General features: G+C 40.6%; 1 protein-coding gene across 3 annotated transcripts in view; it reads right to left on the bottom strand.

The window, feature by feature from the left end:
• Positions 1 to 27,590, bottom strand: part of SLCO2B1 (solute carrier organic anion transporter family member 2B1) — a 93,128-nt gene that overhangs the window by 22,555 nt on the left and 42,983 nt on the right. For all 3 annotated transcript variants that reach the window (XM_031961394.1, XM_031961393.1, XM_031961392.1), the window contains 3 exons: positions 25,674 to 25,855; positions 12,870 to 12,975; positions 5,940 to 6,294 (listed from right to left, as the gene is read on the bottom strand). In XM_031961394.1, coding sequence (XP_031817254.1) covers positions 5,940 to 6,294; positions 12,870 to 12,975; positions 25,674 to 25,855 — 643 coding nt within the window. The remainder of the gene's footprint in view (positions 1 to 5,939; positions 6,295 to 12,869; positions 12,976 to 25,673; positions 25,856 to 27,590) is intronic.

Consider the following 27,590-nt stretch of genomic DNA (forward strand, 5'->3'; position numbering starts at 1 on the left):
AGGAATACAGCTATCTGATGTAGTGGCTGGAGTATCAGCCCCAAAGTCAGAAGGACCTGCATTCAAATCTGGCCTCAGACCTTAACACTTTCTGGCTGTGGGACTCTGGGCAAGTCACTTAACTGCAATTGCCTCAAAGGGAAAAAAAAGAAATACAAGTATCAAAGGGTGTAAGATGGAAGATTTCTATTCCATTTAAGGAATATTTAGAGCTGTCTCACAACAGGCTAAGCACCTTCTTAAAGTTTTGAAGTTCCTGTCATAGGAGCCTGTTATAGGCTGGTCCTTATGCTCCTGAATGTAGGGAAGGGAGGAGAAGGATGAGGGAGAGGAGGAGACAAAGAAGGACAGGAAAGAGGAAGCAGAGGAGGAGATAGAAGGGACAGATAATTTTTGTCTCAAAGGGGCTCAAGATCTGGTATTCAAATACCTAAAAAGCAGTCTTTGAAGAGTGATTATACTTGTTCTTTTGGGTCCCACAGAACAGAACTGTGAAACGATGAATAGAAGTTACAGAGAAGCAGATTCTGCCTCAAGAGAAACATGTTTCCTAACAATCAGAACTGTCCAAAACTACAATAGGCTACCTCATTAATTACTGGGTTCCCCATCACTGGAAGTATTCAAGCACTGGCCAGGTGAGTGACTGCTGTTGGAGATATTGTAAAGGTGGGAGTTAGTTGGGTTCCCATGATGCCTTCCGACTCTAAGACTCTCAGAAATTCTGAGGAACTAGAAGAGTTTAGAATGAGGGTTAGGTGGAAGCCAGGTTGGGAAATTCAGACTCACCAAACTAGCTAGTGGTCTGTGGGATAATAAAGGGAGGGGGCAAGTATCCCATACAGGAAGCTGAGATGATGATGATGAGGGTGATAATGACTGATCAACAAGGATTGATGATAATGTTCACTATAACTTGGAATTCTGGCAAATGAAGTTAAGCCAAATTGGGAGGTTGGGGCTAAAGATCCCATTCCTAGGTGAGGGTAGAATACTGACAGGGGGCATAGGACTTGAGAATGTTGAGGAACAAGGAGACCAGGACATTCAAAGAAGATAGAGGCTGGACTGGAGAAACCCATGAGCCAGCTGCTAAACTTGTTGAGGAAGAGAAGGGGTGATCTGAGGGCTCAAGGCAATGGCCACAAGATCCCAGACATGACAGAGATGGCTTTACAGAAGAGATTTAGAGGGATTGTTGACTATTGATGGCAGTGGGAGAATCTGAAATGGCAAGCAAGGCTTATGCCAGCTCCTACAACTGGCCTCATGTCAGGGGTTTGAAAATGAAAGAGCAGCTAGCTTTGGAGAGGGAGCCAAGAGTGTGGGGGCTTCAGTAAGCACAAGAAGACTGAAGGGGTGTGAGATGAAAGGGGAATTGGTTAACAATAGATGAGAGTGTTAGAAGGAACAGTGGAAAGGGAGAGAAGAGGAAGGGAGAGACCGAAGAGAACAGCTGCTAAGGGCTGTCTTTGATGCTGTCCTCTTCTCACCTGCTCCATCTCCATGCTGATGGAGGTTATAGGTTCCCAGGCCAGGCAAGGAAGGGGAGGAGCACAGTGGCCGTAGGACCTTGGGGTGAGGGTATCCCAGGGGCTGGTTGAGGAAGCGAGCCATTGAGTGGGCAGGGGATCTGACCAGATGTCTAACATTGGAGCAACCCTCTGTTACTCCCAGTTCTGAGCTTCTGATTCCTATAGAAACTCAAAGTTCACAAAATACAGTGATTCTTTGAAGAGCATCAGGCAGATTTCAGGATGCCCCATTTTCCAGACAAGAAAATGGAGGTTAAGAGCGGTTTGTCCCAAGTGACACAGAGAAGAAGCAGACATCTGAATGTTAAACCCTCATCCTGGTCTCCAGATTCAGTGTCTTTTGTTTTTCCAGGGGCTGTTGTCCTCGGAGGGCAGATGAGAGCAAACCAGGTGGGGTCCAAAGGGAGGTGAGCTGCTGCCACCCTGTTGTTATGATATTCCTACAGGAGAGGGAGTGGGGAAGGCAGAGAACAGAAATCCTGGCACGAAGCCTTCTTTTTCTTATTAAAACAAAACAAAACAAAACAAAAACTGTTGGTGTGCCTAAAACTGTCTTGGCATGTCTGACACAAGAGATGGGGGGCAGAAGTTGGAAAAATCTGGATGCCACTTTCTATGTGGATGGGGCCAGAGCCAGGTGGCACTGGACAAGGGGATACTGCCCAGGGAAGGGGAGTTTTCTAGAGCAATCTTTGCCAAGGTTTTAAAAAACAGGGCCAAGGCTCAGGTCTTCCAGTGACAGAGGCAGAGAACTAAATGGGGGAAACTGGCTTTGGGGCTGGAGGAATGAGGGTTTTATCTTGGCAATGCTCCCTATGAATCTAGGTAATTAAGTTGCATCCCTTCTTTGTGCCTCAGTTTCCTCCTCTGAAAAAGGAGAGACTTAGACTACATGATCTCTGAAGTATTTTTAAAATCTTAAATTCTCTGATCCATGATTATATACATCATCCTAAGGGGTTGTGGTGGTCCCTAGTGATATGTAGAGTCCAGGATATCCCCAAGGCGTGAGAGGAATCTGACACATTCCAGGAAGTGTTGGAGAATAGTTATCATAGTCAATCCGTCAACACATTTGGATAAATTGATATTTCCAGCTTTTGCACCAATGGATTCAGGGAGGAAGTCTAACAATATCTTTATTTTCAGGAGGGACATTTTCTGTGAAAGACAGGGAAGGGACAACCCCATCAGGGCCAATAGAGAGGGAAGATTTTCTTAGAGGATTGCAGAAAGGGGATAAATTGAACAAATGAGGATCAGCTATGCAAAGTCACAGCTCAGAGTGAGTGTACATAGCAATTGTTTCTATTTTGGCCAGAAATGCTGAGGGTCTTCTCCTCCCAGACTGAATTTTTTTTTTTGAGTAGGTAAAAGAGGCCATTCTTTTCCTAATTTCGTACCTAGACTTAATTACTGGTTGGGTATTGCCTCAGTCACACTGAGACCAGAAAAAGCCCTTAATTTAAAAAAATCAAGCTCTCCTACTGCATCTCCAGTCGTCCTAATCTATATCCAACCACTAAACACAGATGGCTCCAAAGGAGAAACTGAGGCTGATGATTTGCACAAACCTCCCTTACTTAAATCCAATTCATTTGCAAGTCATGGCATCATCTCCCTCATGTCATATCCCTCTTAAAGAACAAAGATAAACAACAACAATATTTTGGGCAGCTCAATGGCACAGTGGATGGAATGCTGGACCTGAAGTCAAGAAGACCCGAGTTTAAATTTGGTCTCAGATACTTAACTAGCTATGTGACCCTTCGCAAGCCACTTAACCCTTTTTGCCTCAGTTTCCTCATCTGTAAAATAAGCTGGAGAAGGAAATAGCAAAACACTCCAGTATCTTTTCCAAGAAAACCCCAAATGGGGTCATAGCAAAGTAGATACAACTGAAACTGAATAACAGTATTTCTATTTTTATGAGACTTCCAAATACTCTGCACACTCAAGGAGGAAAGATGGGGATGGATGGGACAGAGCCTGAAAAGCATTAAAAGCCTGAAGTAAAGACTTAGTAAAAACCAAATGGGGATCATCAAGTATGACCCCAGGTTAGACCCTTACCCTCCTTTCTGTAAAATGAGACAACTAGATGAGATGGTGCTTAAGATCATAACTAGTTCTAACAGCTTACTTTATATGTTCTAACATTTCATGCTCTTCTGAAACTCTTAGCACTAAGATTCTATGTTCTAAGAGTTCTTTCAACTCCAAGATTTTATATTCTCTATTCTGAGGTCCCTCTTAGCTCATATTCTATGAGCTAAGGCTTCTTGCTGTTCTTATGTTCTGTTCCAAGGTTTTTGTTTTAAGTTTTGGCATTCCTTAATTCTATGACCAAGGTCAGGGATGTTTGGGAAATTCTGTTCTGATATCAGAGCCAAATCTGAGACAAAGAGGGGCCTCTAAGAGAAATGGAATCTTTCTGGAGAAGATAGAAATGTTAACTTTACCAGCTGACTTAACAATTTTCAAGGGCCTAAGAGGACAGACTGGAGACAAAGTAGTTGGGGGAAGGGTGTGCAGGAGGGGAGGCTGACTGGAGGGGAGGTTACTGAGAATTAAATTGACTGGAAATGGTGAAAGCAAAGGAACAACTTGTTCTTCTATGGTTAAACAGAAGGCAGGGAGGAGACTGATCTCTGGCTATTCCCCCAGGAACAAGAGCTTCTTAGCATGATCAGGTCCAAGATCTTTACAATCCTACTTCTCACTGATATGATGAGAGAGGATTGAATTAGTATTCTGATGTGATCCTCAAATATAGAACACTAGGCTGCTATACAAAAGCTTTGTTCCTTCCCTAAGTGGAGAGCTTCTGTGGAGATCTCGAAGCTCAAAGTGGACCTGAAGCTAGGAAGGCCTCCCAACTCCCATTAACCTATGGTTTCCTCACTGACAGTCAATCAACAAGCATTTAAGAACCTACTATGTTCAAGCCTCTGTGCCAAGTGCTGAGGATAAAAAAAAATGCCTCAAATAGGGGAAAGGGTACCAACATGCAAACAGTTGTGTACAAACAAGATAGATTCAGGATAAATTGGAAATAATCTCAGGGGGAAGATGCTAGAATTAAGGAGGATTAGGAAAGGCTTCTTGTAGAAAGTGGGATTTTAGCTGGGATTTGACCGTAGCCAGGAGGCAGAACTATTTTAACGCCCTTTCTACTTGTGACATGTTTTATGTTCTAATAGTTCTTCTTTCTCTCATTTCTGCCTATGGCATTCACAGATGGCCCATATATGAAATTTTGGGGTTGGTTTTTTCTCCCTCTCCCACCTCTCTCTCAGTTATCAAGTCCCATTAATTCTAAGCTAACAATTACTTTTGCATATATCCCCTTCTCTTTATTCTCACTGCTATCATTCATATCACTGAACAATCACTTTGTAAAACCCAGAGAGCCTGCCCTTAAAAGACAAGAAACAGTACTTAGAGCATATTTGGGGTATAAGAAATCATAATATTCAATTAATATTTATTAAGTGCCTTCTATGTGGGAGCCCTGTGCTAGATTTTAGAGGGATACAAAGTTTAGTACATTACTGACCAAGTGATCAGGAAGTAACATATGAGCTATATTTTTAAGAGGTAGATGGTACATTGTGAGAGGGTGTCCCAAAGCAGTATAAGTGAAGGCAATTAGGTCAGAACCTCCAGAAGGCGAGGGGGATGCATAGAGAACAGAGGGAAAGACAGGAGACCAGATAAGTCATTCTTCCTGACTGGGCCACAGAGATACAGAAACAAGGCTGGAAGGTGGGTTAAAGTGTGGAGGCCTAGAATCCCAGGTCTCGATTTGTAAGTGATTGAATGAATACTAGATACAATGGGTTTGAATTTCAATCCTCCACTTGTGATATGAATGATGGCAATCCCTATTTGGGGAAATACCATCACCATCATCACCAAACCTCTCTTTTCTTTCTCAGATAAGGACCCCCCCCACTCCCTCAAAGCTCCCAATCTAGCAAGAGTCTAACATTAGGGGAATAGCATCTGGTTATAGTTCACTTTAATTTGTCCTTACTGTAAAGCTATAGAGGTATCAACAAACATTTACTTTCTCTTGGTGTACCTTTTCAGGTGTCTTCTGGAGGCAACATCCTTTCTCTTGTGTCTTAAACTAGAGATTATCTTGGAAAAGGAAATGGCAAAATACTCCAGTCTATCTTTGCCAAGAAAACCCCAAAATGGAGTCACAAAGAGCCAGATATGAATGAAATGACTGAATAAAAAAAGGTATTCTCTAATTGGAGAAATTTTGGATCTAGTAGAAGGCTAGGACTAGTGGAGAGATTTGGGGGGGCAGGTAGCATCTTGTGAAGCTACTCACTTCCTACTTCAGGGATAACTACCACCCTGGCTTCGGCCAAGGATATCTCCCTTACTCACCTGGGGCCATAGATATTGGCGATATGATGGGTAGGGCAGCCCAAGAAGAAGAGTGGTATTCCAAGTATCAGGCAGGCAAAGGCTCCTACTATCCCAACAATTGCACACTGTTTGGAACTCAGATGGAGGCGATGAACCACCACACCTCCAGTTATGATGCCTAAGATGGCTCCAGGGACACTGATACTGCCAATGAGCAGGTTGGCATAGGAAGCAGTGACAGAGAACTGGCGCTCCAGGAATTTGGGCAGGAAGGTGGCCATCCCAGCCACCATGGAGGACATGCTGACTTGGGCCAGGACCACCAGGAGGAAGATGGGGTGGCGCAGATTCCGTAGCAGCACTTTGGGGAAGACTGTCAGAGAAAGAAAGGGTCAGATCAGAGCCATTCCTACATGATGCTCAGGGCTGAGAAGATGCTTATCAAGCACCTATATCTACCTTCTAACTGTTGCAACACTCTCCTATGGTCTCTCCAGTGGTGATGGGATCTCACTGTTGAAGTAGGTGAATGGGGCAGCTTAGCAAGTTATTTCCAATTAGACCCATAATAAAGAGAATACTATGAGCTTGGGGCAGCCCGTTTCTTATTGGCTTAATCATTAGGCAGAACTGAATTTCTTCTTTTAGTAAGTTCTCAAGGACCTTAAGTTCTTTTTTTATCATAAACCCAGTTGCTCACAGAATCCTAGATTCTAGAGCTGGAACCAGCCTTGGAAAGTGCCTAGTTTTAATTCTTTTTCAGTTCAGGAATTCCATTTATCTATTCTTTGAGGTAAATATGATAAATATCTTTTTTTTATTACACATTTTTTATTGAGAGACCATAAGCATGGGTAGTTTTTCAGCATTGTCCCTTGCAATCACTTCTGTTCCAACTTTTCCCTTCCTTCCTTCCACTCCCTTCCCTAGATGACAGGCAGTTTTCATACATGTTAAACATGTTAAAGTGTATCTTAAATACAATATATGTGTACATTAAATATGACAAGTATCAATCAATAGCACCAAGTCTTAGGATGTCTTTTCCCCTTTTTCTTTACATAGAGTCATAGATACAGAGCTGGCAGAGACTTCAGGATCCTTCTAGTCCCAAATTCTTATTTTATAGATGGGGAATCTCATGCCAAGGGAGACTATGTGACTTGTTTAGGTCATACAAGTAGTAAACCCTTAGGCTGAAATTTGAACTCATCTTCTGTCAAAGACAATTATTTTCCTACTAGACCATGCTGCTTCCCATCCCTTCCCATTTCCTCCCCTTACTTCTCTTTCCTTCCTTTCCCTCCCATTTTCTTCTCTCTCTTCTTTTCCCCTCCCATTTCCTTCCTTCTTTTTCCTTCCTTTTGCTCTCCTATTCCCTCCCATACTCTCCCCTTTCCTCCCATTCCATCCTCTTTCCTTTCTTCCCATCCTATCCCATCCCATTCCATCCCATCATTGTTCTATTCCACTTTGCTCTATCCTGTTCTTTTTCTTTATCTCAGCATTTGCCTTTTTCTCCAGCTTGATTTATCCATTACTGTTTCCCAACTTGTCTTTCCCCACCCAGTACCATATTTAACATTCAAAGAGATACATTTAGATCAGACATGGTCCATATAATCTAGTAGGAGGATAAGAAAGAAAAAAAAAGATGTCAAAACTGGAGGGATCTTGGAAAATGCAGAAAAATGATAGACCACACATTCATCCACTAAGCAAATGTGTATTAAGTACATATTATGACAGACACCGAAGACACACAGTCTAGATAGAATTCTGTATCCTAAGGTCCCTTCCAACTCTCAGTCAAGCAATAAGCATTTGTTGAGTACCTACTGAGTGCTAAGTGCTAAAGATACAAAGAAAAGCAAAAGGCACTCTCTGTTCTCAAGAAGTTCACAGCCTAATGGAAGAGACACCATACTGATACTTTTTTGTTCCATTGTGCCTTTGAGATCTGGTATTTTACATTTTATGGTTCAGATTATTAGAATCTCAGAGCAGCATGGGACTTCAGAGGTAATTTAATGCAACTTGTACCTGTACATAGACACTCTCCTCGGTCAAAATGTTGAACATCCAGGGCTGAGGCTTTAAGATAAATTAGAGAAAATATCTCTATGTCTCACTGTTCCTCCCTTTTTCTTCTTCTCCTTCTCTCTCTTTCTTCTCTCTTTTTCTTTCTTTCTCCCTCCTCTTTTCTTCTATGTTCCTCTCTTTCTCCCTCTTCTTCTCTCTGTCTGTCTGTCGCTCTCTCCCTCCTCTCCTCCCTTCTCTCTCTCTCTCTCTCTCTCTCTCTCTCTCTCTCTCTCTCTCTCTCTCTCTTCTCTCTCCCCCTCCCTTCTTCCTCTCTCCCTTTTTCTATGACTCTATATCTCTTTCTCTTCTCACCTTCCCTCCTCTCCTCTCTGTTTCCCTCACTCTCTCTATTTCTTTCTCTTTCTTTCATTCTCTTATCTCTGTTGCTCTGTCTTCCTCTCTCTACTTCCTACTCATTAGAGGCTAGAAAGAATACAATAATTAGAGTCAGGACAACCAGGCACTTCCTATCTGTATATTCTTTAGTCTCTCCTGACCTTAGGAACCTCATCTGTAAAATGAGGAGAAGAATGGATGAAATGAATTCCAAGATACTGTCTGGTTCTAAAGCGATGGTCTTCCACCTACTTCTGGGGTCTTGTAATTCAGTCAGTTATGAATACATCTAACTCTGCTACTGTGTAGCCCATGTCATTTTGTCTAAAAGTATGAGAACCTTTGTCAACTGCTTTGTTGATTACTATTTCCAATACTATTGTTGAACACAATATTTCCCATATTTGGTGAATCTGTTCTACATCACTGATTTCTATCACCCAGTGCTAAAATTCTATGTCCTATTTTCTAAGATTCTCCCTAGTCTTGACATCCTTTACTCTACGATCTGAAGTCCCTTCCAGCCCTGCCATTACATGACTCGAAAATGACAGCACATGAAGCACTTGCCTCTGTTTGCAACAATATTTACTTTATGTTTGAAAATTCCTTGGTTGTTCAGCTCTGAAGAGAACGACTGAGTTATGCTGAAACGTGTTTTCTAGAGAAACTCTGTAAGGCTGAAACATCTAGGATGGTTTGAGGCTATGCCAAGGGAAGGCAGGAATATGGACTGTGACCATTGACAGAATGCTGATAGAGTGTATTACCTTTTTTCCCTATAGCCAAGGACTCTAAATGAGTCTGACCTAGTTTCCCGCTGCCTCCACCATGAATTCCCATCATCAGAAGTGAATATCACTCCAAACGGAAGACCATATGGCCTGACACTAGGTGACTAACCAGGAAGTCAGGCCAGGGAGCTGTCTCCCATGGAGCCAGGAAAATAAAAACAAATAGTCTCTTATTATGGAGTAGATGGATAAGTATGGAATTCCCCCTCAGTGTTCCTCATCCCTGACCTTCTGTCCCTTTCTGGACTACACCCTTAGCTATACAAACATAAATCATTAGAACAGGGAGGGAGCTTACTGATCATCTGTAACACTTTTATAGTAACTGAAACATGGGAAGAGTGTCACATAATGTCAGAGCAGGAAGAAACCCTAGTACATAAAATGTTAGCACATAGAATATAAAACATAAGCTGGAAGGGGCCTTCTACCCAGTGTCAGTCACTCTGACTCCTTCATTTCCAGGGAAGGAGCCTAAAAGGGAGAGCAGGAAAATGATCTAACCAAGTTCACAAGGCAAGCTGCCTAAAAATGCTTTAAGTAGCATAGAGACCTTGTGACAGACCTGAGCCCAGAACCATGTCTCCCAAAACCCAGAACTGAGTCCTTCCCATTGATACAAAGCAACTGGCTTAAGTCTTCCAAAGTCATCTTCTCCAAGAAGTCTTTTTAGATTAACCCTTTCTTGTTCAGATCCCCTCTTTTCATTGTATGCTCAGCCTTCTCTACAAGATTTGAACCTGTAATTGAAGTTATTCTGTAAGCAGTCTTACAAAATGTATGTGCATGGTAGATCCCAAGTAGACTGCAGATTACCTGGCTTCAGGACCTATATTTCCCTGGTCAGAGACTGTATGTTCCCCCATCCTAGACTGAGGGCTCACTGAGGTCAGGACCTTCATCCTCACATCATCCTTAATGGAGCAGTTACACTCTTTCTTCAGACTAGAGGCTGCCTGAAGGCAGGGATCTGGTCTTCTTCCTTCTCTCTCCCCACTTCATAGGATGGAGTACCCAAGGCTCCTGAAACACGGCTGAAGGCTGGAGTCAGGACTAAGTTTGGCCCACTGGTCAAAAGACCTTGTGGTCAGGGATACTTTGGCCTCCATGACTTGCAGAGAAACCACAAAACACAATGTGGGTGAAGGCAATGGCTCAAAGAGCCATTTTCAGCCACTGATCCTAGCTGTTCGCTCTGGCTTTTTGCCTCTGTTGTGATTGATAGGCATGTGAATGTTTCAAAGTAATCATTCCTTCTGGTCATCAAGATTCCTAGGTCTCCAAGGTCAAGTAATGCATCCTCTTGTTTCCAGGCACAATCCCACATGTAACCTCAGAGTCATCCATCTGATGGTATTTACACAGCACTTTAAGATTCATAGAGAGAGTTATTTCATATGACCCTCACAATGATCCTATAAGGTGGGTGCAATTCTTATTCCTATTTTCTAGATGAATAAGCCGAGTAGGAAGTATCTGAGGTCTTCCTGAGAATTGAATATAATAGAGTTAAACACTCTACTGTATCACCAAATAATACCATCCTCAAATTACATTATACATACAACCCAGCACTGTTTGCAGCTAGCCTCTAGTGGTTTCTTATGTCTGAGTTTTGACTGCTCCCAAAGTGGGAGCCACCTGAAATTAAGAATTCCAAAATATACACGTATACATGCAATCATATATACACATACTGTCTATATCTTTGTATGTAATATACATATCTATATCTGTCTACAGACAGATATGTATATACACACATTTTATATATAGAGAAAATATATACATACACACATATATAGAGAGAGAATATATACATATACACATTATATATGTATTATATATATATATATATATATATATATATATATATATATGCAGAGAGAGAGAGAATCTCAGAGCAAGAGGGGACTAAGAATAGAGCACATATGATATAAGAGTTGGGAGGAAACAGAATAAATAACATGATGCCTGAACTGAGTATGGCCTTAGAACACTGAATGTCAGTACTTGAGAAAGCCTTAAAACCAATACAAACCATAAAATGTCAAAGCTAAAAGGATCTTAGTATCTAGTTAAACCCTAGAACAAAGAATATCAGAGAGCTGGCAGGGCCCTAATAGCCTCTATCTAACCCAGCTTTCTCACTTACAGGGGAAGAAACTGATGGCCAATAAAAGGAAAATGATTTGTCCAAATTCTTAGGGCAAATTATTGTCTAAGGAAGAACTAGAACCTCAGTCTGCTATCTCTTTTCATTCACCACATTGCCTTACTATTTTCCTTTATATTCCTCACAAAGCCTAGCACAAAGCTGTGATGTGAGTGACTAACTCTCCATTCAATGAAGCAACAGGTTATCGACAGTCTGTATCTTATCATCGGGGCAGTAAGGAGCCAGTGAATGTTTATGAGTGGGAGAATGTAAATATTTAGCTCTGTGCCACAGAAAGATTATTTTGGCAGCAGTCTGAAGAATGTTTTGAAAAAATGGAGACCTTGGAGGTAGAGAGACTAGTGGAGGCCTAGAAAGTCCAGATGCAACAGCAGCAGTGTAAATGAATGAGAAGAGAGATTTGAGAGTTATTGTGGAAGTCAAATAGATGGGACTTTGCAATGTACTGGATATGGAAGATCAGGAAGAGGGAAGAGGCAAAGATATAGGACATGAACCCTTGGGGGTCAGGGAGTTATTACAAAGGGTCCACAAAAAAACAAATAAGGAAACATCGTTGTGTCTTACACATATGTTTATCACCTTTTAAAAGTTTTATTTCTTATTTCCCAGGATATAGTAGATAGGGCTCTGGTCCTGGAGTCAGGAAATTCTGAGTCCAAATCCAGCCTCAGAAATACTTCCTAGTAGCTGACTCTGGGCAAGCCAACCTCTACTTGACTCAGTTTCTTTATCTGTAAAGTGAAGTAATAATAGCATCTACCTTCCAGGATTGTTGTGAGGATCTAATGAGAAAATAATTATTAAATGAACTTAGCATAGTGCCTGGTACATAATAGACATTACATAAAAGTTAGTTATTATTATTATTATTATTATTATTATTATTATTACTGGACCACAAAAGTCTTGTTCAATTGAATTATTACTACTCACTTCTGATGATTCAAATGTTTCTTCCAATTTGGAGGCAGCATTGTACAGTGGACAAAATGATGAATTTCAAGAGAAAGAGACAGAGAGAAAAAGACAAGAGACAGAAAGAAAGAGAGAAAGAAACATTTCCATTTGCAAAATAGAATAGAAAGAGGGTTATATGTGAAATCATAAATCTCCTTTATATATGTTTCTTTATAAAAGAAGTATGCAATAAATTCAACATGTTACTTTTGTGTATTATTCTTTTAAAAAGATATCTTGATGTTCTTGTGAGGAAGATAAAAGCACAGTTCTTTCCAAAGGATGGTTTTATATCATCATGAATTTTTGTGATCACTGGATGTTCCAGGAGAACCACTCTTACCATTTGGAGCTCTGCCGAATATTTGGCTTTCTAAATGGAGTCTCATATCAGAAAAGGTTGGGAGCCACTACTCCGAAAAAGATTTTAAGATCAATGGTTTGACTGGTAATTGTCCATTTGTTCTTTGTTTTTGTGACTATGTTCCCCATCTCTCGCCATCCTGCCTTTCTGTGTTGTCCAATTATCTCCCTTTCCCTTTGCCAGAACTCATACCTACATCTGACTGATCCCTACTAGGCAAAAGGGACACTTACTTTTGACGAACTGTATCACAGTCAGGTCTGGAGCAATCTGGGCCGCTTCATCCTTCTCTTTGTCTGGGAAGTTACCTGTTCTCTCCTTGATGAGAGAGTTTTCTCCCTATAAAGAGGTACAAAGCCATGGTCAGTGGGAGTGCTGGGTACTTTTCCTTTAGCCCTCTCCACCTAGGGGCTGGCTATGTGTCGAAAGGGAATGGAACATGAGGGAATGAAGGCAATGGTGCAAATGGGAAGGTAGAAACAACGCAGCAAACTTGTCATTATCTGCATATTTTCATTCTAAAATAGATAAATTCACCACCCATTGCCATCATTAAGACCCCGATTGTTACATCACTGTTCTCAATAAATCAGGACAATATAGCTCTCATCAGAGAATGACCCTATTCAGGGATGTTGTGAGGTTCAAATGAGAAAATGATGGAAGCACTTTGAAGTTATAAAGTGCTATATAAATGCCAGTTATTATTATTATTAGTTATCAGGCTTCAAGTCTGGTGATGACTTCAATCCCTGAGTCTTTTACTGCACTTCTACTAAGCTCAAGCAATATCTAAAGAGAAAAACAACAGGTGTGTTGGCAAGTGTTTAACAACTGAGGCTGGGGTGATGGGGATTTTAGTTTTAAGTTTAATCTTCATTATTACTTTCTTAAATTTAGGCAGTCAGCAAAATAATAAATGAAATCATAACTGAAAATTTAACAATGAGCTCTCCCAATCTAGTTAGAGCTGGTTCCAGCCTATCTTTAGACCTGTTTCAGAACACTAGCCTGTTCATTTGGAATTTCATCACCTGAGTGTACTGGAAAAGGCTCATTTGTCCAGTCTATGATTCAGACCTATCCTCAGCCTATCAGAAAGCCTTCTGATAGCAGGACAAATGTTCAACTATCCTTGGACCCAAACAAGGACAAAGACGGGATAATTCAAATTAATAGCCAGCATCTGAAAAAACAAAACAAAATAAGTCAACCTGGAATAGGCTACTTGGGACAGCTAGGTGGGGCAGCTAGGGGGTGCAGTGGACAGATTATTGGGCCTGGAGTCAAGAAGATTCATTTTCCTGATTTCGAATCCAGTCTCAGACATTTCCTAGTTGTGTGACCCTAAGCAAGTCATTTAATCCTGCTTGCCTCAGTTTCCTATGTCAAATGAACTAGAGAAGGAAATGGCCAACTGCTCAAGCATCTTTGCCAAGAAAACTCCAAACAGGGTCATGAAAAGTCCAACATGACTGAAATAATTAAACAACAAATTGCCAAATTTGTAAAAGACAATCCCTTTCCTTATATTAGGAGATTCAGGGATTGCTATCTCAATTTCACAAAAGATTGGCAGAATAAAGGAACTTTTAAAAGGTTAAACCATGGTCCAACTGCAATTCTTTTTACCTCGCTTTGGCCTTCTGCTTCTGGTTCCCAAATGAAAAGATTGTATGTAAGATGGGGTAGGAGAAGGCTTTGAGTGAAGAAGAAGAGGAAAGTATTGTGAATGTACACCAGAGGACCTGGTGGCTGCAAAGGATCCCATTTGAGGAGGGGAAATTTGGAAGGACTGAGAAGCTGGAGGACAAGGAGAAAGACTTAAACTGAAAGAAGAGGAAAAAGTAGGTCTTAAGGTAAACTGTTAAGATAAGATTAGTAATGATGTGAACTGTGTCCTTTTATTTGGGGGAGAAGGGTTGGAAAAGAATCTGTGGGGGAAGGGTGATTCTGGGTTTCAAAACCTTCCAACCCCTAAGAGGGGCCCACCCTTCAGTCCATAAGGGCAATACCTGGATAAGTAATTTCATTCAATTGGAAATCTTGGCCTGGGGCATAGTCAATATCTTCTATTGAGTGGCTCAAACTGCTCCCCAACTCCAGGCCAACACTGGCTCTATATGACCAAGGGTTTGTCAACCTATCTTTGCAGAAGTTCTAACAGGATTTTGCCCACTAAGAAAGCTGTCTTCTTAGTGTAAATAAATCCCCTTTTGCCACAGACTTAGGGTTTGTGAATTCGACCAGAGGGGATCTCTTAACCTCAATTCTCACACCTCATCATTAACAAAAGAGAAAAGAGAAAAGGTGAAGCTCCCAAGGATCTATTGAAGGTAAAAGAAGAATGAAAACTGAGCCCTGAAGCACATTATTCATTATGTCTCATCAGTTTTTGTTCTTCAGTTGTTTTTCAATCATGTCTGGCTGCTTATGACCCTACTAGGGTTTTCCTGATAAAGATTCTGGAATTGTTTGCCATTTCCTTCTCCAGCTCATTTTATAGATGAGGAAACTGAGGCAAATGAGGTTAAGTGACTTGCCTGAGGTCACAAAGTTATTAAGTATCTGAGGCCAGATTTGAACTTGAGAAAATGAGTCTTCCTCATAACATAACATTCTCACTCTTTTTTTTTTGTTGTTGTTTGTTTGCATTTTGTTTTATTACTCATTTTCTTACCTTTTTGATCTGATTTTTCTTATGCAGCAAGAGAATTGTATAAATCTACTTACATATATTGGATTTAACATATATTTTAACATATATACCATATATTGTTTTGCTTGCCATCTGGGGAGGAGGGAGAGGAAAGGAGGGGAAAATTTGAAACACAAGGCAATGCAAGGATCAATGTTGAAAAATTATTCATGCATTTGTTTTGAAAATAAAAAGCTTTAAAAAAAAAAAAAAGAGAGAGAGTGAGAGAGAAGATGAGTCTTCCTAACTTCAGGCCTAGCATGCTATTGATTGATCCCAGGCCAAGCCCCATTTGGTCATTGTTTGAGTCCTGATTAAGTCAGGTTGAAGGTAAATGGCAGTCATTTCTGCTTTGGTTGGAAGCCCTGAGGGTCTTCTGTAGAGGGTCCTCTTCAAGAATGAAGAACAAACAACAACCTTTGAATATTGACTTTCCTGGTTTTCTTTAAATCCCAAGTAAAATCTCACCTTCTACAGGAAACTTCCACCAACTCCTCTTAATTCCAGTACCTTCCCTTGGTTATTCATCAAGAATGAAGGACAAACAGCAACACTAGCTGCCAAGTAGCCTATTCCTTGCTGAATTATTTTATTTTTTTAAGGTGCTGGATCTCACACTACCCCCCCATGGCACATATCTTGGGTATGACAAAAACACAAAAAATTTGACAAACTGGATGATTACTGTGCAATAGGAAGGGGGCTGAATTTGGAGTAGGAGAATCTAAATTTGAATCTTAGTTCTGTTATTTATAATGTGTGACAACTTAACCTCTCTGAGTCTCAACATCCTCATTTGAAAAATGAAGGAGTTGAATTAGATGATTTTTAAGTTCTTCTCTAATTCTAATTCTAACTCTAACTCTTTGATCCTCTGAAACTATTAAACATTGCTACAGATTATCAAGTCTCAGGTAAGCAACTCAAAATCTCAAGGACAAAAATGGCATTTTCATCCCGGCTCTAGATAAAAGGCAAAGGCTTCAGAAGAGGAGAAAAAAATTTAAAAGACAAACAATTAGTTAAGAAAATGGAGTCTAAAAATGAGATTTGTATTTCTGGACAATAGCCTAAAATATGGGCATGACAGGCTGTTAGCCAGGGGTTGAGTGCACCTAATAAGAGTTGGCAAAAATTAGCTGGCTAATAAATGGGTCATTACAATGAAGATGGAAGGAGAGAGGGAGTGAGAAAGGGGAAAAAGCAGAGACAGGGAAGAGAGAGAATGGAAGGGGGAGGAGTGAAGTAGAACAATTGTTAAGCCTTTACCATGTGCTAGGTACTGTGCTAAATGCCAAGGTTACAAATGAGAGTAACAAGCAAGCAAATTTCTGCCTTCAAGGAGGGTTCATTCTAATGTGTTTCTCCAGAATAACTGGTGAGGAGGAAAAGAAGTACAGATGATGTAATTGGGCAGAAGGAGAAGACAAGCTATGAAGTACCATCAAGTTAGGTAACAAAAAAAAAAAGCTGCAGTTAGTGGGGGGAATAGCATTAGGGATACCCATAAATTCAAAAAAACAAAATTTTAAAAAGGAGTCAATAATAAAAACATATGACTTTAGATGACTATACAAAAATGCACAAAGTATGGAAAAGGAGACAGTATTTCAAGGAGAAAACATGACTTCAGAGGTCAAAATGCCTACTTACTGTAGGTTGAAACCTATGACAGGAATATGATATTGAATGACTAATCTTATTCAAAAGGTATAAAGGGCAAAGTAACCTTATATACTAAAATAATGGGGAGTGATGAGGAATTTCAGGAACCAAAGCTGAGAGTAGGGACAGAGGAAAGAAATGTGGCAGAGAGCATCTGGATGAATAGATCACAGCAGCACAGAATCAGGTGTGCTGCAGAAAGGATTTCTATTCAGGTATAGGTTGGACTGCCTCGGAGGTAGATCCCAACTCAACTCTGACATTCTTGTCTCTCATCTCCTTATTCTCCAGATGTTCACACTCTCAGTTCTGGATCACTGGTACCCTTTGCTTTCTCTGCTAATATTCCCTGAGACACAAACTCTGCCAGAGGAAGTCATGAAATCTTTTAGGCTTGTAACCACTACAAATTCAAATCATCTAATTTCAACTGGGCCATCAGCAGTCCTCAGTATTACTTTTATTTATTCCTGATTGATTCTATGTCACACTCCCCATAGTTTCTATTGCAAATCTCAACCCCCAAACTCCCACCTTCACATCTCCCCACCCATTTCTCAGCAGTCTTCTTTGCACCTCACTTTGCTTGACTCTCTCTCTTATCTTTGTAAATGTCTTTTATCTCATATTCTCAGCAGACTAAAAACTTCTTGACATCAGGAACTATATTATTAATTTTTTAATCTTTGTGTCCCCGATGCCTTACATCTAGAAGTCATGAAATAACTGCTTGTTGCATTGGATTGGATTCAACTTTGAGGTTGTCATTTCTACCTTTGTCACTTTTTTTTTCTAATGTGCAATGATCCATTCTGGTAATAGAACTCAAAACAGGAAAGATTGCCTCATTGCTTCTACCAGGCTTCCAGGATCCCCATCTGGACCCAGTTTGCCTAAGTCAGCAGGGCTAGGGAAGTTAGTTAGTTCTTCCTTTCCAGAGACATGATGCTGACAGTTGCAGGACTGGGCCAGGAGTGAGTAAAACCATGTTTTCTTATATACTTCCTCATTTCAAAGATGACACATAAGGAGAAGTAAAGTGAAAAATCCTGGAACATAGATTGTTCAAGATTAACAGACCCCTAGAACACTGAATATTAAGACCCAAAAGGCCCATGGAATGTAAAACACACAATGTCAGACCTGAGAAGTACTTACAAGCATACACTGTTGGACTTGGGAAGGACAGGGTAGAATGAAGAACATAGAGCTGAGTGGGACCACAAAATATAGAACATCAGAGTTTTTTAGAGATCTTTTGTTACAGATGAGAAAAGTAAGGCCCAAAAAGGGAAGGTGTCATGCCCAAGGTGACTTGGTAAATTAGTGCAACATCTGTCTATGATACTCCAGGCATCCCTTTCCAGGCTCCTACCCCTTTGGGAGTAGTTAACTATTTGATATAGAAGCCAAACCCCCAGTGTAATTTTAGGCTGTGTGTAATTTCAGAAGTCTAGAGAGCACAGGGAAGATGACCTTCTCACTGTCCTCTGCTCTAATTTAACCCCATCTGGAATGCTGTGTTTAGCCTTGGGAACCACATTTTAGGAAGAATAAAAAGCTGGAGTTTATCCAGAGGCTACGTGACCTCTCTGGGCCTCAGTTCTTCCTCTATAAAATGAGATGGCTTCATTATATGACCCCTCAGGTCCCAACCACTTCTAAGATTAAGCTCCTATGCTACAGGAGTACCCCGAGGAAATGCAGGAAGCAGCATGTGCCAGGCACACCACCTTAGCCACCATCTCCCCACAAACTTGGAGAGATAGCATTGGACACTGATCCCTAGGGAGATGCAGCCTGACAACTTCTGTGGAAGGTCTGGTCACATCCACTAAAGTCCCCCCCAAAAAAGCTCGTGTCATTAACATCCTCAGCACTGTCAGATGGTTCAACATCCAAAGCACAGGATTTTATCCATAGAAATGTCTCACCCTAATGACTGACTCTAGATAGACAGTCTCTATCTGACTTGTAGCTGAAACCTTTCATATACATTGTCTTTCCCCTTAGAAAGTGAGCTCCTGGAAAACCGGATTTTTGTTTGCATTCCCAATACTTAGTATAAGGGTTTGCACATAGTAAGCATTTAATAAATGCTTTATTCATTCATTCATTCATTCAGATGAAGTTTAGTTGATGTTCAACTGGGAGAAGAGAACTGGGTATTTCAGCAAAGCATTGAGCAAAGTTTCATATACTAGTCTCATAGTTGCTAAAACCCAGATCTCCATGTTGCTTTCTGGTCATTTCCTTCTTTTTTACTTACTTTCCAACTATTTCTATCTCATTAGAAACTTGGATTCTTCATTCTCTCACTTAGACAGGTGACAGTTTTTCCCCTTATCTCACCTGGCCTAGGTCTCTGTGACATTTTCTGGCCCATTTCTTCACCCCTCCCCCCCTTGCCCCATGGAGCTATATCCTCCTTCTCTTTTTCCATCTTCCCCTGTATTCCCAGATTCCCCTGTATATGTTGTCTTCCTCCAATAGAATATAAGATCTTTGAGGGGTTGGGTCTGTCTCAGTTATTTTTGTACATTTGGTGATAAGCATTATGTCATAGTACTAGATACATAGCAAGTACTTAATAAATGCTTTATCATCTACCTATCCATCCATCCATCTAACCATGTATCTGTTTGTCTATCTACCTATTCCTTTGTCTATTAATCAACCACACAGCAAGGAGGACACAGAATTAGTTAAGTGAAAATACCTAAGTAATAGCCATTGATGAAATCATTGTTACTGGAAAAGGTTTGCCTTCAATGGAGTATCTCAGTGGTCTGTCCCTGGCCACATTCTCGTGTGTGTGATTGTGTGTGTGAGCATGGGGAGGTGGGAGGGAGGGTATGTGTGTGTAGGTATGTATGTGTAGAAGTATGTATTGTGCATACATGCATGTATGTGTATATTATATGTGTGTATACCAAGGAGATACTAAAGAAGGGAAAGGGACCTGTATGTGCCAAAATGTTTGTGGCAGCCCTGTTTGTTGTGGCTAGAAGCTGGAAAATGAATGGATGCCCATCAATTGGAGAATGGTTGGGTAAATTGTGGTATAGGAATGTTATGGAATATTATTGTTCTGTATATGTGTGTATATATACACATATATATGTACATGTATATTTTTTCATACACACATTTTAAAGTTTTCATGGTCTTCAAGCAGAGGCTGAATGAGTAGTTTCTAAGGATAATGTGGAAGGAATTCTTATTCAGGAGCAAGTTGAGTTAAATGGTCACTCAATTTTCTTTCAGGTCAGAGTTCTACGATTCTCTGGTTAAGGGGATAGGTGACCATTGTCTTCCTATATCTGAAGAGTTGTTACTAGTAAGGAGGAGATAAACTTCTTCTTTTTGTAATTCCATGCAGCAGAACTCTGACTAATATGTTGTAAAATTTCAGGAAAACATAACATAAGAAAAAATATCCTGATAATCAGAGGTGTCCCCCCAATGGAATCTGCTGCTTTGGGAAGTAGTGAATTGTTTTTCAATGGAACTAACAAAGTAGTGGTTAGCTAGGTAGTGCAGTGAATAGAGCACTGAGCCTGAAGTCAGGAAAATGAATCTTCCTGAATCTGAATCCAAGCTCACACACTTATTAGTTGAGTGACCCTAAGCAAGTCATTTAAACCTATTTTCCTCAGTTTCCTAATCTGTAAAATGAGCTGGAGAAAGAAATGTCAAACTATTCCAGTATCTCAGTGAAGAAAATTGTGATTGAAATGACTAAAAAAAATCTATGTAGTAGCTGGATGAACTCTCAGGGAGGTTGGAAAGTCAGTTTCTGAAGTGGACGAGAGGATGGACTAAATATCTTCCTCCTTCTCACACTAAATCTAAAATTCCTCCATTTTGGAGGTTGGATCACATCCAGCAATATAGAATAACTAAGAATAAGAAAGAGAAGTAGCTCAGGAGACCCTAGGACTTAAAGCTGGCCTAAATCAACAGACAAGATCAAACCTTACTGGTCCCTTAGAGATCTTCTAGTCCAATGTCTTTTTACAGAAAACAGAGGCACTGCAAAAATCTTGGGTGAGTAATTTCCTTGCTTTGAACTTCACTTCTCATTTCTATGAAATTCTGATTTTTCTAGTTTTGAGATTTTGAGTTCTTAGAAGACAAGATAGAGAAAGTTTGAGGATAGGCACAAAAACATAGAGATAAACCCTGTAGAAACAAGGGCCAAGTACCAGGAAAGCAGTATTTTGAGAAAGGCAGGCCTACGATCATCCTACACACAGCTGCAAAATTGATATTTCTAAGGCATAGGACTGATTATGATACTTCCCTGCTTAAAAATTTTCAGGGGCTCCCTATTGCTTCTAGGATAAATTATTCAGTCTGTTATTTAAAACTTTTCACGATCTGGCTCCAACCTTCTTCCAGACTGAGTGCACACAACTCCCTGCATTCCAATCAAAATGTATTACATGTTCTTCCCCACACAGATACTCCCATTTTTCCATGCACTGGTCTTTGCATAGACCACCCTCCTGGTTTGGAACATACTCCCTTCTCATCTCTGTCCCAGCTGTTGTCGCCTCTTGGTTCCCACCTCTCTCCACTCACTTATTTGTGCATTCTTCCTAGACAGATTTTGTATTTATTGTCTTTGTTCAAGTTGTTTCCTCTCCAAGTAGAATATAAATTCTTGAGGGCAGAGGTAATTTTCATTGTAGCATCCCCACTGACCTACACAGCATCTGGCATATAGTTTCTATCACTCATTTCAGTTATGTCTGACCCTTCAGAACCCCATTTGGGGTTTTCTTGGCAAAGAAAATGATTTGCAGTGGTTTGCACTTCCTTCTCTAGATAATTTTATAGATGAAGAAACTGAGGCAATTGGGGTTAAATGACTTGCCCAGGATCACATAGCTAATATCTGAGGCTGTATTTGAACTCAGGAAGATGAGTCTTCCTAACTCCAGACCTGGAGCTTTATCCACTGCACCACCTAGCTTTACCTGTCTTGGGTTCTATTTTCTATGAATCTAAAGTCTGAAAACTCTGGTCTAGCCCTAATCTTCCTCTGGGTTATGCTTCCTCCCTTTGCTCCCCCAAGGTGAAAGCATCACTCCCGGGGACCTCTCTGATTTCCAGCACCCGATTCCATCAGATCCCCTTCTCTCGCTCTGCTCAGGGCCATCCATCTGATTCATGATCAGCAGCTGGAGAAGGGAGGGGAGAAGGGCCAGGGCAGGCAGGAGATAATGAAAACATAGCCAGCCAAGTCAGCACTCAGGCGAAGCAGAGGAACAATTCCACCCACATCAATATTTATTGCAGGAGAGTGATGGGAGCAGAGCTTCATGTTCTCTGCAGACATTCTGGGGTTTCAAACTTAACAGGATGAAGCCAGGAACTGGGAAGGGTTGGCAGCAATGAAACAGTAGCATTCAAAGAATCTTTGACTCAGAGTTTTAGATACGCCGAGTCACAGCATTTGAGAAACATTGACACAGAAACTTGAAGTCATATAAGATGGAATAACAACATAAACAATGTAATGCTTAGCACTCTGGCTGGAGGTGCAGTCAATAGTGATATTTTCAAGTTTACTGAGCTTCAATGATGAGGTATGGTAGGGAGTACTAGTATTACTAGTACTCCCATTTTACAGCAGCCCAGAGAGAGTAAGTGATTTGTCTGAAGTTGCACAGCCAGCAAATGTTCCTCAAGAAAGGACTGGAACCTGGTTTGGTAGATTCCTAAATCAGAAAGACTCGTCTTTCTGAGTTCAAATGCAGCCTTAGATACTTCCTATCTGGGTGACCCTGGGCAAGTCACTTAACCCCTTCTTGCCTCAGTTTCTCATCTATAAAATGAGCTGGAGAAGGAAATGTCCAACCACTCCACTGTCTTCACCAAGAAAACCCCAAATGGGGTTACAAAGAGTCAGACATAACTGAAAATGACTGAGCAGCAACAATAAAAGATCGGTATTAAAAGATCCAAACTGGAAGAGACATTAGAGATCATCTACTTCAATCTCCATATTTTGTAAATGAGGAAACAGAAGCCCAGAATGGGCTAAGCCATGCCTACAGTCACATGTCCATGAGAGAGCTAGGACTTAACCCCAGATCTCTGAACGTCCAGGTCAGTGAGCTTTCTGGTGTTCTTCGGCTCCAAAGCGCATTTGAGTATTGGAAATGGTGTCTTTGGTCCAGATTTTGTCTCTTTTGATACTTAAATTGTGCGTTACCCTGTATATCACTTCACTTTTCATTGCTTCCATTTTTTCATCTGTTAAATGGGGAGGGAGTGGTTGAACTCGATGGTCTTTACAATCCCGGAATAACCCTGATTTTTCACTAAGAAGCAATGAACAAAGGGCATAGCTAGGATGTGATGGAGAAGACTGCTTGCCATTGATTACATTAGAATGTGGATAGAACACTCCTTGTCTCTCTCAGTCCACTCATTTGGCTAACAGTGAGTCTGGGATTGTGAGATGCACAAATGAATCTGCTAGGTCTCTGAATTCAGGAAGAAAAGCAAGCTTAGGGCCTTCCAGTGGTAATTTGGAGATCCAATTGGAAATGTAGTATATAAACTAGAGAAGAGTAAGAGCCTCATGACCAGTTCCAAGGAGCTAAAGCCACAGGAATTTGACATGCTTTACCAAGGGCTAGCTCTGCCACTGAAGTATAATAGATCCAAGGCTGGACTTGTCTCAAAGGAACATACTAACCACTCAATTGCTGAGTTCAGGGCTGGGCCAACACATCAAAGAACTAAACAAATGGGAGTTGAGTGCTGTTCTTTTTTTATTTTTCCCCATCAGTGTCTTGTGGGTTGGCCAAAAGGAGGGCAATCTAAGTTAGGATCTGTCTAAGGAATTATCCCCAAACCAATACGCTCCCCCAAGTCTGTCCCACCCTAGGCATCCTCTCCCTACTGTTTAGCAATAGTGACACACAGAAAAAGAATATATTACATCTGAATTGCCTCTCACCCCTCAAATCAAGTTCTTCCCCCACAAAAATTAGCTCCTTTCCCTTCTTCCTCTTTCTCATTACTTCTTGCATTTCAGAAATTAACTCTGATTCTGCTACCTCTGAAAAACTTCCATTCCTAATCTCAGCACCAGTTGCCCAAGCTCTGAACTTTAGTTATTAAGACTTCTGCAACTCTGTTCCCTTTCCCAGATTTAATTATTTGTCAGCACCCACTGATTCTGTCTCTATATAGATGTCTTGGATCTATCTGTTCCCTCTTCATTCACCGTAGGTAGAGCTTTCTTGTGCAGATCACTGCAATTCTCTGGTGTCTGCAATTCCTGGTGTCCCTTCCTCCAGGCTTTTCCTTATGTGACACTCATCCTTTCTGCTTTTCAGTCCCACTCCAACCCCACGTACAATAAGGGGAAGGGATTTTCAGTGGCATCAAGCTGAAATAGAAATAGATCCTGCATATTGACTTAGAAAACCACAAACTAATGTTTTCTGAGTTGCATTGTATTTATACTTATTTTGTTAAATATTTTTAAATTTTATTTTAATCTGGTTCAGGCTCATTCCAGAGTCCTGAAGTATGGACCATAAGTTGGACATCTCTAGTCTAGATGATTTCAAAGATTCCCCATAAATTCTAATCCTATGACCCTATGATCCCCTCTGCAATTTATCAGGGGGCTATGACATATGACATAGATCTAATAGTATAGCCCTCTGAATGTTGTAATTGCGTCTTCATTAAACATAACCCTGCCCCCATTTCCAAAGACCATTATGTCATATATACCAAAAGCCCAATGGAAGTAAGTTCTCAAGCATTGTTGGATTCCAGGGAAATATAATTAATTGAAAGTGGGAGTTGGTAAGAAGCAGGCACTGAGCTTTGTCTCTAATAGCCCTCTGTTTTTCTTTAAAGAATAACAAAAATCTCTCTCTCTTTCTCTCTCTTTGTTTGAGGGCAAGATGTCTCTAGTGAAGTGACACAGAACTCTGAACTTGAAAGAGGACCTTGCTGATAAGGAACTGGAAATAGAGTAGATGCCTATCAATTGGGAAATGGCTGAATAAGTTGTGGCATATGTATATGATGGAATATTATCGTTCTATAAAAAATGATTAGCATGTTGATTTCAGAAAAGCCTGGAAAGACTTTTTGATGAATTGATGTTGAGTGAAGTGAGCAGAACTGAAAGAACACTATATACAGCAACAACAAAATTATGATGATCAACTGTGATGAACTTGGCTCTTCTCAATAATGCATTGATTCAATGCAATTCCACTAGGCTAGGGATGGGAAATGTCATCTGCATCCAGAGAGAGAACTATGGAGACTAAATGTGGATTGAAGCTTAATATTTTCATTTTTTGTTTGTTTGTTTGTTTCTAATTTTTTTTCCCTTTTGGTCTGTTTTTTCTTGTATAACAGGACAAATAAGAAAACACATTTAAAAGAAATGCACATATTTAACCTATATCAGATTGCTTGGTGGGAAGGGGTAGTGAAGGGAAGGAGAGAGAAAAATCTGAAACACAAAAATCTTACAAAAATTGTTAAAAAAAAAAAACTATCTGTACATGTATTTGGAAAATAAAATACTGTTGAAAAAATTTTGTAAATTTAAAAAGATAAAAGAGGACCTTACACTTAGGAAAAGAAGAGATGCATGTATACTTAGCACCAAGCTCCTTACTTTATCATTCAATGAAGGTAAGATCCGTTTCTTAAAACCAAGTTCCTGTTGCTCCTTTGACATATTCCGGGGAAAGAAGAAATAAGGGAGAGCTGTCAAGATCACAGCACCAGCAGCGATCAAGAATCCCAGCCACCAGGCACCCACCCAGCGTGGGTCCTTAGGATTCAAAGAGATGCCTCCTGAAAAGGAAAACAGAGTCAGTTGAGTGCCTGAGAACACAGTGGTGGAAGGAGATGGAATCTGTTTGGAGTCAGAGGCCCTGAATTTGAAACCTCATTCCTGTTTTCATAAATCTTGTGATTTGGGATGTGTCTTACTCTGGTCCGAAATTTTGTCCTCTACAAATAATGAGGTTGGACTAATCAAATTCATCCCCTTCCTCATTGATCCTCCAATCCCTTGAATACCTCCCTGCTTTTAATCTCTCTTTTCCCATAGAGACCTTGGAGTGACCTTTGGGCAAATCCTCTCATATTAGGGCTCCGTTTCCTTTTCTTTAAAATAGGAATAATCACCTCCCTAGTTCCACAATGTTGGGAGGTGAGTGTTGAGGTGACTAATGAGAGTCTTTCTGGCAAATCTGCATGGAAAGGGCCCTAGACCAAGTAGGTGATAAAAAGGGCTAACTTCAGTCTTACTACCTCTAAATCCTTGGACAAATCACTTCTCCCCTCCCCCCCCCCAGGTCTGTGTTACTTCATCTTTAAATGACAGGGATGGATTAGGAGCTTTCAGGTCATTTCTAATCCTCACTTTCTGTGCGCTGAGACTTCTGGAGCTGCCATCTTGGCTCTGCCACCAACTGACCTGTGCGACCTTGGGCAAATCAATTAAACTCTCTATTCCTCATCTATATCCTGAAGGGTTTGGGCCTGTTGTCTCTTCTAGCTTTAAATCTATGATAGTATGTATGATGTTCTGTGTTCCATGCTTTCTGTCAGCTCTGGCATTCTGTGGTCTAGGCTTTCTTTCCACCTCTGATGTTCTCTGTTCTAAGGTCCCTTACAGCACTGAAAAACTTAAAGAATTATATAAATAATACTGCTATTCATTATTATTATTTCTAATGGTCTCTATTACTCAGACCTTCTGTAGTCAAAAATCTATTATTGTTGATATTTATGACTGCATTTGTGGTTTTCTCAGCAGAGATACCAGAATGATCTGCCATTTCTCTTTCCAGTTCATTTTACTCTGGAAACTAAGGCAGACAGGGTTAATTAACTTGTCCAGGATGACATCTAGTAAATGTCTGAGGTCAGATTTCAACTCAGAGCACAGGCATTGTGCTCTATCTACTGCTCTAACTAGCTGCCCCAAAAGAATATTGGAAGAATATGTTCTATTATGGAAGGAGAAAATAAAAATGGAAAGACTGGCAAAAGAAAATCATTATGTCACTGTGTACTACAGAAGACCTGATTGGGGGGGAGGGGTCTGTTTGATGATTTCCAGAAGCCCCCTAGCACTCATCTTGGAGGTAGTACATATCCGTGAGAGGAGCCTCCAATTACCCAGGCACTCTCCACTAAAGGTCTGTGCTAAAAGCAGACCAACTGATAAATTCTTGATTTGCCTCAATTATAATTTCTTCCTTCAGAAGGAAGATGGAACAATAAAGGAAGTGCTATTCTTAACCTGAGCCTGACCAACAAGGAGGAAGTGGTTGTTGAGGTAGAAATTAGGGGGAACCCTGAGAGACAGTGACCACTCTGTTCTGGAGACAGATAAAAAGGGGGAAGTGCAGCATACCCAGACACAGAGCATAAAGTTTTTGAGAGCAGATTTTAGTGTGCAGAGAAAAGACAGGTATTCTTAGATCTTTGATTTAATAGCTTGTAGGAGAAACTGGTCTCTGAAGGATGGGAATTTCTCACAGGTAAAATTTTAAAGGTGTAAGCATAAATTACATTA

The sequence above is a fragment of the Sarcophilus harrisii genome, chromosome 3 (assembly GCF_902635505.1).
Source record: "Sarcophilus harrisii chromosome 3, mSarHar1.11, whole genome shotgun sequence".
Classification (NCBI taxonomy): domain Eukaryota; kingdom Metazoa; phylum Chordata; class Mammalia; order Dasyuromorphia; family Dasyuridae; genus Sarcophilus; species Sarcophilus harrisii.